The sequence below is a fragment of the Mytilus galloprovincialis genome, chromosome 2 (assembly GCF_965363235.1).
Source record: "Mytilus galloprovincialis chromosome 2, xbMytGall1.hap1.1, whole genome shotgun sequence".
NCBI classification, from domain to species: Eukaryota; Metazoa; Mollusca; class Bivalvia; order Mytilida; family Mytilidae; genus Mytilus; species Mytilus galloprovincialis.
The window spans coordinates 56,611,670-56,625,863 of NC_134839.1; the positions used below are offsets into that span (position 1 = coordinate 56,611,670).

The 14,194-nt window shown below is 32.9% G+C and overlaps 1 protein-coding gene across 1 annotated transcript; it reads left to right on the forward strand.

Moving 5' to 3' along the window:
* The first annotated feature begins 494 nt into the window (after window positions 1-494).
* LOC143063911 (melatonin receptor pdcr-1-like) lies at window positions 495-13,649 on the forward strand. Its single transcript, XM_076236357.1, has 2 exons — window positions 495-757; window positions 8,638-13,649. Exon 2 carries the CDS (start codon window positions 9,022-9,024, stop codon window positions 9,955-9,957), a length of 936 nt encoding a protein of 311 aa, XP_076092472.1. The 5' UTR covers window positions 495-757; window positions 8,638-9,021; the 3' UTR covers window positions 9,958-13,649.
* Window positions 13,650-14,194: the final 545 nt, after the last annotated feature.

Genomic DNA, 14,194 nt, shown 5'->3' on the forward strand with positions numbered 1-14,194 from the left:
ACCCTTTTATAAAACGTAAATTGTAATCATTTAAAGGTCTATTTTGCGATTTTTTTTAAAAATCGTTTAAATCGTTTTTTTTTATGAATAAGCCCGTCTCCTCAATTGAATTGTTTCATTTTTTTTCAAGTATGAGACTTTGTCGGATAGTTATGTCATTGGCTAACATACCAAATCCCCTTTTCATATCGCGTGTATTTGGAATAATTAATGCTACAAATATCATTTTGTTAATTATACAATATTCACACAGACGTACTCCAATCAATGTTCTCGTTTCAAATACGTTTGGTTTACATTTAAAGCATGAATTTATAATTATTGTTTGAGACACGTACATACGTACATGTAATACAAAGTGGCTAGTTCCTGCATGTCTTATAATTAAAGAAGCAATCATAAACACAATTACACGACTGATTAAACCTGTTGATAGTACTCCTTCGAACAGTAATTACATGCTGTGTAAAAATTGATTTCATACACACTTTCAATCAACACTTTTATATTGGTTCGTGTATTGACAAAGTTCCTGTAAATCAGACATGATTATCAAACACTAGAAATGTTACGAAGATTGAAATGATATCATAAGCATGTTGTTAATAAGTCAAATGGTACTGAAATATATTTGTATAATTTTCTGAGAGCGATCAATAATCATAATACGAAATCGAAGCAGACAGGAGATACGCCCACATAGAGCTACAGCGAAATGTACATCTAAATGATGTAAATAGTCATGGCTATAAACAAGGTAAGAATGTCTGTTTTAACTGTGTATTTTTTCTTGAACAATTATCAAAATAATTGGGCATGGTTTTAAGAAGAAAAAAATCTGAAGTGTTATAATATAATAATTGACAATCGTTATTTCGTAGTTCTCTACTTTTAAGTTATCTCATATCTCTCGGAGTTTTAACATTCATATGATTCTAAACATTTATTTTTATCTACGGTTGGTTATCTGTCGATTGTATGTTTTTATTGAGCCTATTGATGCCTTTAATATGTTTCTGTCTTTTCCATCCTCAATACATATAAATACGTGAAACAGAAAAACGTTGATGTACATATTATGCATTCTTCATACTATATTTTGAGAATAATTAAAAAAGAAAGTTTATCATATAATGTTTTTTTTCCTACACCAGTAATTGCTATTAACCTTATCTATGGGCGTATCAGAAACTGCTGTAGTTTTGCACACTTATGGTGTATTAAGTATGACAAGACATTTGATTCGGTTTCCTGATATTTTCACTTTACACTATTTGTGCTATCCCTTTGTTTTCTGAATATCAGCTTTATTGTCCACTTGTTATTAGAACTTTCTGTCGATTTTTATGCCCCACCTACGATAATAGAGGGGCATTATGTTTTCTGGTCTGTGCCTCCGTTCGTTCGTCCGTTCGTCCGTGCGTCCGTTCGCTTCAGGTTAAAGTTTTTGGTCAAGGTACTTTTTGGAGAAGTTGAAGTCCAATCAACTTGAAACTTAGTACACATGTTCCCCATGATATGATCTTTTTAATTTTAATGCCAAATTATAGTTTTAACCCCAATTTCATGGTCCACCGAACATAGAAAATGATAGTACGAAGTTCAGGTTAAAGTTTTTGGTCAAGGTAGTTTTTGATGAAGTTAAAGTAACATCAACTTGAAACTTAGTACACATGTTCCGTATGATATGATCTTTCTAATTTAAATTCCAAATTAAAGTTTTGACCCCAATTTCACGGTCCACTGAACATAGAAAATGATAGTGCGAGTGGGGCATCCGTGTACTATGGACACATTCTTGTTCATATCTCATTTTGTTGTATTTCTTTTACATTCTCTTTTACATTAACGACACACCTCATTTTGTTGGGAGTATGTCTACCTTTAGAATAAAACGCTCACTTTACTCAAATGGATTCATTTAGTGACCCCCCCCCCCACCCACCCTCTTCCTCATGAACAAATTCGTACGAATCCTTTAATTTTGATTGATTTAGTTTCATTTTGTGATTTTATTTTATATTGGATACAATACAGAAATCTAGAGTGTTGACCCTTATGAATTATCAGTGTCACAGATTACTACTGAGATGAGATGTTTCTACTGTTAGAACCACAATCACGTCATTTCATCTATTGCGACTTGAAGTCCGAATAACACAACGGGTGCCACTTTGTAAAGATCAGTCACACTGACACGTTTCATTCCGTTATGAAATGCTACGTTTCAACTACGTTTTGAATGGACATGTCCCGTTATTTTGAAAGCTAGGGTTTACTAGGTTTGTGCTACGTTCTTATTACGTTTTTCTACGTATTAGTACGTGTAGACCCACGTTTCCACCACGCATTGATACGTTTCGATACGTAGTAAGCACGTTTTGTTACGTTCCGTTAGTCTTTGATACGTATATACATTGTACTAGGTTTCTACTTTGATTCAATTTTCGGTACGTTTGTTGTTGAAATTATCAAAACATACGGGGCAGGTTCCGTGGTAAACAAAGGATCACTACGTTTCGATACGCTTCGTTACGTATTTACCCGTTTCGCTACGGTTTTTAAACGTAGTAAAACGTAGCCCATGAAACGTGGCAGTGTGACTGGGGCTTTAACTTAAACAGGAATTGCCCAATTAACCTACCAGAAAACATGCAATGAGTTTATCTGTGATTTTTGAAAGGTTCGTGATCTTTTTCTGACAGTGTGTAAATTAATGTTTTTTTTATTATCATTATTCTCCTTTTTGTTCATTTTTCTAACTGGTCATTTCGTTGTCTGTTTTATCGCACTTATGATTACAGATTGCTCCCTATAGGTTTCTTCTCTTTTATTTTCATTCATTCTTATAGTGGTTATTCTTGTTATTTGAAACAGTATACATCTGCAGATCAAATAGATTAATTTACATAGAAACAAATCTGTTAACTTAAGGCTCAACAGAAGGATTATTAACATACGTAAATAAGTATGCTAACAGAATCTAGCTTTGTCTTTCATTGTAATCAATTTCACATCGATTATATGAGAGCTAACAACTTTACTTTGTTAATAAGTTATATTAATATTCCATGGCATATTGGCAAGGCTTTTAAGCTTGAAGAATATTTCAAATGATTGAGAGGAGTAGTTGAACTGTCAGTGGTTTATTTACATTTACAGCTAAATTCATAATGCTTGTAGAGTAAGACTTTGGTTAGCTTGCTTGCTCTGTTTGTATAAACGTTAATTCAAGAATTGTTAGATACACTGACAACATCAAACAATATATATAGGCGTATTTTTACCTATGTATATTATATTTAAATGGTCAGACGTTATCCCCATTACAATTGTATGTAATATACAAACAAAGAAAGCAAGATAACCAAAGTCTTGCTTTACATGCATTAAGAGTGCATATTTAAAAGCAGAATATGACGAGAATTAGGAGGGTAAGATAATAAGCACTTCTTAATATCCTGCTATCTTTAAAATTAAGATTTGTGGACTAATATGCGGTATGGGTTTTGTTCATTGTTGAAAGCCGTACGGTGACCTATAGCTGTTTTAAATTTCTGTGTCATTGCTCTCTTGTGGAGAGTTGTCTCATTGTCAATCATACCACATCTTCCTTTTGATATATACTTTCCCACAGAGTTATGTATAAATTAATAAGAATAAAGGGAGGTTAAAAGTTTTCTCATCTGCAGTTTCGGATCCTGTCTGAAGTACTAGTAAGACAATTAATTTAATACGTTTGTGTTAAGCTCCATACATGCAGCTACTGCCGAAAAGAAAATTTGAAGAAAGCCAACCTGAAACGCAAAACAGAACACTCGTCCCGTTTGAGGGTAAACACCTTTGAATTGCGAATTAAAGTATACGAATTTCTCAATGCATCATTATTTATATATAGAATATTACTCTTGTAAGATAAACATAAACAAGCTTCGTCATAGCCATTCCTATTGTTTTAGTCATCGTACGACCATGAATAATACGCAAAGTTTACACGAACCAGTAAACTGCGTCATACAAAGATCGGACTACAACCACCAAGGTTCCTGGTTCGATCCCCGTTCCAGGGAGAATTTTTCAGGAACGTAATTTTCGGTTCTCCCTTGACACCATTTGCGGGAATGGTCTTGAAAAAAACGACGATAGTCCGTCGGAAGGGGGCGATAAATGGCTGACCCGTGTTAAAAGAGAGAGCAATATCTCTTGCACGTAAAAGACCCCCCTGTAGATTTGGAGATTTGGATTCCCGCAAATTGGAGAGGGAGTACTATACGTTGAAATAACTTGTTTCCCTATCTGTTTAAACTAAACTAAGTTTTTTTTTTTTAATTTTCACTTTTTTGGTTTTTACTACTGACATTTGGTGTTTACTTAGATGATCTGTAATGAAAATATCTTAGTTTGACAATATACAACAAAACTAAAAAACCCAATCATATTAAGATATTTTTATATCAGAATTTGTCACATATTACAGTTTTTTGTATTTTTATTGCGAACTGTGGCTTATTCATTATACGTATTAACAATGATCAACAATAGTGATATTGATCTGTCGTTTTATTTCTTTGTGACATGAGGATTGAGAGAGTTTCACAACATTAACAGCGAAATTGCTGATCAGATTCATACAATACACATCTAAAACAGATTTGAGCTCCACGATAAAAGAATTGTATTGATCTATTTCCGTCATTGAATGTCATATAAGTTGATTCCGTAATTAATTATTTGGGAAGGAGTATAAATATGCCGAGAATTTTGATTGATAAAGTTATGTACAAATGAATTATTTTTAGAAAATTTAGCAGTAATAAATGTTAGAGTATAAACTCGACTCTTAACTGTAATTGAAAAATGAAAAAAAAAAATATCATCATTTTTTTTTAATTTATTGATTGCTTTAGTTTATTGTTTCCTTCTTACCTTTATCAGTAAAATAAACAAAAAAGAGCAAAGAACGCAGATTAAAACAATGGTTTTGAAAGTGACTATGTATAAAATCACACATAGAAACAAGAAATACAATACTAGTATCAGGTTGGTAGTTACGCCGTATTCATATAGAACTTGTCTGCTCTATGGTCGGGTTGTTGTCGCTTTGACACATTCCCCATTTCCATTCTCAATTTAATGAACTGAAAACTAAAACTGATATAAACACCCATCTGTCTAACTCTCTTATATCGGCGACTGTACCTCGGAGTAGATTTCATACAGCTTTAAAATGCACTATGCGAAATAACACGATTTAGGTTTACATGTGCAATGCAAAGTGGTAGACTTATTTCAGTCAATCGTTTCCTTATTCACAACCCTATTACTACAAATGCAAAAGAGGGACGAAAGATACCAAAGGATCAGTCAAACTCATAAATCTAAAACAAACTGACAACGCCATGGCTAAAAATGAAAAAGACAAACAAAAAACAGCACACATGACACAACATAGAAAACTAAAGAATAAACAACACGACCCCCCAAAAAAATTAGGGGTGATCTCAGGTGCTCCCGAAGGGTAAGCAGATCCTGCTCCACATGTGTTGCTTATGTGATAACAAATCCGGTAAATAGATAGTCTAATTCGGTAGGTCACATTCATAAAAGGGAGGGGGATTGTAGTTACGACGTAAGGAACATATCCGATATCATTTGTGAAACGGTTATTCCATAACGGTCAACCAACTCGTGATGGCGTCCGTAAAATTTACGAAGGGATGACTTCAACTTCACCATTTGAAACTCTTGGTTTGATAGCTTCCCTGTGAGCAAAATAGATAGTCTAATTCGGTAGGTCACATTCATGAAAGGGAGGGGGATTGTAGTTTAGACGTAAGGAACATATCCTATATCATTTGTGACACGGTTATTCCATAACGGTCAACCAACTCGTGATGGCGTCCGTAAAATTTACGAAGAGATGATTTCAACTTCACCATTTGAAACTCTTGGTTAATAGCTTCCTTGTGAGCAGCAACCATCTATTAAGAAAATCATGATAGGAAATGCAAGCACGGGGATATCGTATCAATTGGGAGAGATATACCCCGTATGCAGGTGCTGCTGGAATGTTGCTACTTAGAAATGGAAAGTTCACAATTGGAAAGCTTTTGTCGTAAAGTTTTATTTTCAACCGACCCTGATTGTCACTTTCTAGATGTAAGTCAAGATATGAGGCCGACTTAACTGTATCTGTGGTATCCTTTATCTCTAGCTCGATGGGATAGATGCGTTCCACATAGATACCAAATTTTGAATTATTTAGTGAAAGCACATCATCTATATAGCGGAAAGTAGAGTTAAAGGATATTGCTAACTTCTTATCTTTCTTCCTAAGAAGTTCCTGCATGAAGTCAGCCTCATAATAATAAAGAAACAAGTCGGGAAGTAGAGGGGCACAGATTGTTCCCATTGGAATGCCGACAGTCTGTTGAAAAACACGTCCTCCGAACGTAACAAATATGTTGTCAATCAAGAAATCAAGCATCTTGATAATATCAGTTTCAGAGAATTTTTTGTTTGAATCAGAGTGGTCCTTTACAAAGTAGGATTTATCCGTCCCTAAGACAAGATACTTGTATCTACGTTGGCCATTCTTTTTTATAAAGCAAAGCAATACTAACTCTTTCAATTTGTCTCTTAGTTTGGAATAGGTGAGACGGATCAAAATATGTCCTTGTCCTGAACAGGCTTTACATATTTGCCACTGGACGTTAAGCAACCAAAAATGACAATGACAATGTTGTGTACATGAATTAACAAAGGACCACTAGCAGTTACTGACATGCCAGCTCCAACCCTCAATTAAACCGATTGAAATACTATGTCTTTAACATATTGTATTAATAATATTTTATGTCTAATCTTACGTACTTGTATGTAATGTCATGAAAGCTCTTTATAGGGCCCTTTAATTGGAAATAAAATATTCTTATTCTTATTCTTATTCTTAATAATATATTAGATCGTATCAAAAGCAATTATAAAAAAGAAGCACACAGAAATGTAATTGTATAACAGCCAAATTAATTATCTTATGTTTGATGTTTTATGATGAAACGGTTTACTTACGATATTTCGCGTCTACCATCAATATGATTAATGAAGTCTTGCCATATCCAGTTTTATTGCTACCTAAATATGAAATAGTCAAAATAGCATTAATATTATAGCGTTGCGAGTCCGACCTCAAGCATTCGTTATATTCTAATATAAAAATAATATTCAATGTTATTGCAACATAAATAGTAGTCTAAATAACATATTAAATAACATACATATTAAAGAGTTACGACCTGAAGCATTCATTATATTTTAATATTAAGATAAGAAGGTGTGGCAAGATTGTCAAATAGATTTAAGAAGAGTTCAAACGTTTTTATCCATTTATAGCTTGCTGTTAGGTGTGGCCTAAGGTGCCGTGTTGGCCGTAGTTTGACCTTTAATTGTTTACTTTTCACACATTGTGACTTGGATAGAGCTGTTTCATTGGAACTCATCTTCTAATATCTAGCAAACCACTTACGGAAATGCGGAAGTTATTGTAGAACAAAATTGTACATTTGATTTAATCCATCCCCTTTCGCATGCAATCATGACACCTATGCTATTTCATATATGTGTCCAGAGACCCATAAACTCCATGTTAATGCCGAGGAACCATGTCACGTCCAGATTAAGCCACAGACGTACTAATGGCTAATCACGAATGATATAAACGTTTAAATTGTTCGTTATGTGAACTGGCAGATATAAGACATTGCTAATGTATTGGGTTTCATCGCATTAAGAGACACAAATTTAACATGATCGATTGGAACTGTTTGTCTGAGTTTCCTTTAGGGAAATTAGCTTTAAAATGGCTACAGTTACGACAAATTGCATTCGTATTAATGGAAATATCTTATATGTCACTCAGAGAAATCTATGTGGAAAATTGCTTCTGGTGTATTGTTTGCGAAACAATTCTGAAATTGCATTTTGTTCTAATGGGAGCAATATGTCTTGGTTGATAACGATTCGTAGCTGTTGTCGTAAGCTAATGAATTGCACACGATGGAGCATTGAAATATCAGCTATATTCTAGTCACCAAAGAAAACGTACGTATGGTCCTTTATCTTAAAATTGCATTAATGGTACGGTACCAACTTAAACAAATACTATAGTCGAATGTTGACATAGAGTTGTTGTCACTTTCTAAAAGGCAAACTGGCGAAATGGTTTGTTCGCAATTTTTATGATTTTAGTAAATTCAATGGCAAAATAACAGTTTTATGACTTTCCGTTCTTTATGATGTCGTAAATGCAATTGCTCTTCCTTAAGAGCAAGTTGAACAAGTTTAGTTATATATATACAAGCTTCTTACTAACATGTCCCCCTCTCCAATAAAAAATATTTTACTAACTACATGTTATATTACTTTTTATTTGACAAATTTGATAAATGTAACGGTTTTATATACAAAATTGATTTAATTGTAATTCAGAAGATATACAGACTCTGAGTAAGTAAAAAGGTCTAAACTATATATCATTGAGTTCATTTAATATTAACAAATATGATTACCATAAAAACATAGAATAAGTTGCAATATTGTAGAAAATGTCTCGCAATATTTCTGTGTTATTCATTTCAGATACAAAGACTTAGTGATCACGCCAACCTTCTTCAGAATGAAGTTGACACAATATAGAAAATATGCAAATGACATTGGTTTATCTGTCTGATTACCGAGTAATCATGCTTCGATATGAGGGATTAAGACACAATTTATAACGTTGAAATGTTATTTTAAGCAAAACAGCTTCATATAAATGGATATTGGACTGATTTTAAACCTGTAATGTAAATAAAATTACGGAAAAACAATCGACTCTTGGATTTTATTATAAATGGTGATATGTAACGACAAGAGAATATTCATTTAAATATTTAACGTAAAAAACCCCGGATATATGAATTTCCGTAATTCTGTTCAAACATGGCGTTCGTGACTTAGCTAACACATTGTAAATGTGAGATGGCTTTTAACATCGAAAGCATTGTCACTATTCTTTTTACGATTGCCATTATCTTAACTAACACACTAATATTGTTTGTATTGGCGTGGACAGAAAGCCTTCGGAACATAAACAAAATATACTTCGGATCCTTGACCATTGCGGATTTGTGCGTAGGACTTTTCATCACGCCATTTGCCGTATACAGTACATTCAGCAATTCATGGATATACGAAGACGAAATGTTCTGTCATATAGAAGCGTATCTAATGGCGATATTTTTCATCGCTGGTGTTTATTCGTTGTCATGGATAAGTGTTGATCATTATTTAGCCATTCGGAAGCCTCAGAGACACCAAACGGCTATGTCGACAACTCGATCACTTTGCTGGATAATATTTGCTTGGCTAGCTGCATTTTGTTTTTGTAGTCCGCCATTATTTTCTAAAATTCAGCGTGCGTCATATTATGATGAAATTTTCATGTGCTCAATAGACCCTGGGCCTCAAAAACCATACTTTGCAACTGCCGGAATTATAGTTCTTTGTCCAGCATTGCTAGCACTTATATTTACAAATTCATATATTTTCACTGAACGTTTCAGATCAAAGAAGCATATGTTTGAAAACATATTGATTGATACTGCTACACGACCAAAAAACTATTTTATGAACTTTGTTGTCTCGATAGTTTTCTTTTTGTCGTGGTTACCATGGTTACTGTTGCAAATTTCCGGAACATTCCTTGAATCCCATTCCGACTATCCACATACAGTCCACTTTTACTTTCTATGGATTGCGATTGGTAATTCATTCTATAAGTTCTTCATTTATATGACATTGAGCCTTGATTTCCGTCGTGGGCTGAAGCAGTTATGCTGCAAACGAGAATGTAGCTGTAGCCAATGTACTGTACCTCAGAGCGTGAGTATAAATTTGATAACAGCAAAGACATGAAAATTCAAGAAACAAACTTTCATTAGTTGACTTTTCTAAATTATTACTGCTGAAAGAATCCGGTGTCTTCTGAGTAACTTAGGAATCAATTGATAGTAGTTGAAGACAGAACATGATGATGTTGTTTGTTGCATTAAGTGATATCGGCATAGGTATTGTAAAATACAGTTATAACTGATGTACAATTTTCGAAATCTGATGAAAATACAGATCCTGTGTTCACGCTTGACATTTAAGGATCTGGGCCCATATGCCTAAAGCAACTTAGGTTAACTTTTTTTCCGAAAGGATAGATTTGTTCTTCTTGTCCTAGTACGATGAATAAGTACCGGTAGTACGATTGGATATTTTAACTAAAATGGTTTTATGCATATCAGCCCTGCTAACATCTCTTCTACTTGTTGTTCTCGAAATCATTACATCAGTCAGTGAAATTTCTAAGGGTTATCATGACGACAAAACCAGAAGATTCCGAAATGTCTTTCAAACAGAGAGTAGAATAGAGTGTTGCCAGATCTTTGTGCGTGATGCGAGGTACAGGGTCTTAATTTATTTCAATCGAATGTAATTTTTTGTACATATAGAGTTTTTGAAAAGTGGTGGTCCGAAGATTTTGACCACCATAGTTTTCAAAGGAATGACACACATTTGGGATTTGGACATATAAGTTAATATGCCTAGTGAGGATCAGCAGACATTCACCAAGGACCTCCAGAGAAATTTTGTTTTTTGAGAACTCTGTCATAATGTATTAATTTGCATATTTTTGTTTCATTTATGTTATGTGAATACAATTACAGAAAAATCGTAAACGTTTAGTTATCATTTCAAAATTATAAAAGGAATTCAAAAAATCTCTTTACTTCAATAATAATTGTTAAGAATGCCCAAAATTGTACTCAGATATCGACCTTGCTAAGTCACTATTATTTTAATTAAATGACTTTGCATTTTTTTGAAGTTGAAAGCGTAATCACTATTAGCTTAACAATTACCATCATCTGTGCAAACAGAAAAATGTTGTTCTTACATTTTTCAAAAAAATCTTAATCTTGCATTGCGAATAAATCAACTTAAAATATGTGCAGATCAAAGTAAAGCGTTCTACTTTTTCCGTTCGATACGCATCTCTTGATTTACCTTCTCCGAGAATACTCATAGCCAAAAACTAGAACGCAAACAATGTAAAAACATATGGGGGTGTTGTGATATTTTATGTTTTCTATTAATAAATGGTGCTTAATTTTTGCATATATAAAGGATTCATGTCAAATACGTTGAAAAAAAAAATAATATTACGATTTATATATTTACCAAGGTGATTTTTTAAATAGTGAGAAAATGCATATTTTATGTTTACCGATTTTATACAAGTAGCTCAAGTTTAACATTTTTAGTGTGAGATATTTTTCAGTCAAGGATGGTTACATGCAATATGCATCTTGCTTTCTAATGACTTTAAGGTTGTTAACTACATGACGTCATATTTATTTTTAAAATTGGCTTTTAAGGTGGTACCTAACACTTTGACTAGAATTAATTTGGCTCGTTTAATTTAACCCTTTGACAAAAACATTAAATTTCAAAAAATTTGAACCAACCGTTTAATCAGAAAAATTACACTGGTTATATAGCAGTTTGACAAACACTTATTTTGATCATTGAGAAGCTTAATATTCCCTCATGAACACAACGTCATTAAAACGTTCTGCTGATTTTACAGAGTTATCTCCCTGTAGTGTTAGGTACCACCTTAAGTCTTCTTCACATACATTGTAAAAAGGGAATCACAGAATTGCGTAATATGGTCTTATGATAAAAAATAAATATGGTCCATTGATCTTTGTCGAACTTGCTGTGTTTAAGTCTTAATCGATTTCATTTCAACCGAATTCCTGATAATCATGTCTAACTGAAGAATCAATTTTAACTTTAATGTAAATTTAAAGTATGACGTGACGTGGGACCAAATATTTGTTTCAAATTTCAATTCAGGGAATATGTATGTTTGTTTTAAAGATTAAATATTTACACAAGGATTAAGAGTTCCAAGATCACGATAAAAGAATTATGGCCATTTCTTCTTGCTTTTATTTAACACAGAATGAATAATTTTAACGAATATCGACCAGTTATTCAGACCTCTTTGCTTTGAATGTAAACTAGTGGCCACATGAATAATTTGTTTGATAATTATTTTTATTAATGACAACTGTGGACACTTGTTGTCATTTGTATTCGAAAATTGTAGATAAATTATTGCAATTTTTCTCTTTTTTGGATTGGGAATAAAACTATTAATATCTTGAATAAATACTGAACTTTTGCCAAAAACTTTCAAAATTTTGAAGCTCATGCGTTCTGATAGGGCATAAATAATTTATGGTCGACACAATTATACCAGAACCTTTTTAAGTGAAATTGTTTCTACCTGTTTTTCTACAATATGAAGGAACATGAATGCCTATATGCCTATTTGTTGGAAAAAAGGATTTTTTTTTTCAATAAAAAAAGCTATCACATGTATATAAATTCGCCAAATTTTAGGTGTTGTGCAAAACTGCATTGACAAATATAACAAAATGTTTGCTTTTTCTTAATTCGAAATGAAAGAGCACATAACCTGAAAATAACTTATGTTTTTTCGAATAAGCACCACAGAGGAACTATTCTAAAAATAAAATCGAGTCGTTTTAATTCGTCAACATGCAGCTTGTATCGCTTTTGTTCAAAATTGAGCATCTATTCTGCATTATGAATATAAACGTTGTTTGTCATTGTTATTTATTGTTCTCCAATGTGATACTCGTTGATGTCGACGAAATTAGTTTTTTATGGTGCTATTATAAATTAACATTCTTTTAAAATGCAAGTGCACATAATGTATGCTGTTGAAATTCATGCAGCTGAAATTGTGTAATTATGAGATTTTGTAGCTAGTAATAGAAACACTTCGTTTTCGTGTAATTGTGTTTTTACTTTAGACTGCTATGATGATATGCCAAAGAAGTACTTGTTTTCAGTATATATTTCAAATATTTTACATTGAATGTTTAAAGTGTTATGAGGTAAAACTGTTATTCAGGGATGCAGAGCAGGGGCGGATCCATCCATTTGAAAAAAAGGGGAACCCAACTCAGGACAAAGGGGGATTCCAAGTATATGTCCCCATTCAAATGCATTGATCGGCCAAAAAAGGGGGGGTTTCCAACTCCCGTAACCCTCCCCCCTGGCTCCGCCACTGCAAAGCATTCACTCCTCCTTTAGCTTTTCCTAAATACAGAAGTGAGGAAGAGGAATAACCAAAATTAATTAAGTTTACCCTGTAAGTAAAATGATGATGTATTTCATGGGGAAAATATATTTCACAAGATTTTGCACCAAATTAATTAAACGGAAACTTTTCCAGAGATAATAACTATTTTACCTCAGCTTTTTTTGTGAAAATTAATGGTTAGGTACAATGTACACATTATACAATATGATGGTTTCATTGATTTATTGTTTGAAAGAAAAAAACTTCTATACAGAACTCCTCTTATGATACCAACTGTTGTTACACATGTATACTGTTATTTTTAATTTAACAAACAACTCATTTACACGTGCCATTTTTATGTATATATTGCATTTTTGCTTGTTTAAATCAAAATCTGTTGTTATGTGATTATTGTTAAAAATAAATATATAGAGATGAGTATGTCTTAAATTTTTACGACTTATGGTCGTTTTTCCTATAATGATAAAGACATACATTACAACCACTATCCATGATATGAAATGTATAATTATTCATTTGAGCTCTATTATAGTTAATTGCCAACATCTTCAATGATCGATCTGAAAAAGGTTTTACCAGCCAAAATACTTGACTCAAAGAGAAAATTTTCTATTACATTCCTTTTTAATTTCCTATATCTGTATCTGTATCTGTATCTGTATAATACTGGAAATGAACTCAAAATACTGAGTAAAACTTATCCAGGAAATGTGTGTGCGCCACTGATGTCTAGTCGCGCGATATAACTGCCTTAAAACTTTCCACAGTTTTACAGTTCACGGCAGCATTTGGTAGTAAGTTCCAATCAATGATAGTTTGTGGAAAAAAAGAATGTTTATAAATGTCAGTATTTGCTGATAAAAGTTTTATTTGTTTGACGTTAGAAGTTCTGGATGGTCTAGTATTAAATTCTATGTGATGTTCAGTGGGGATGGCTACCAGGTCGTTCACTATTTT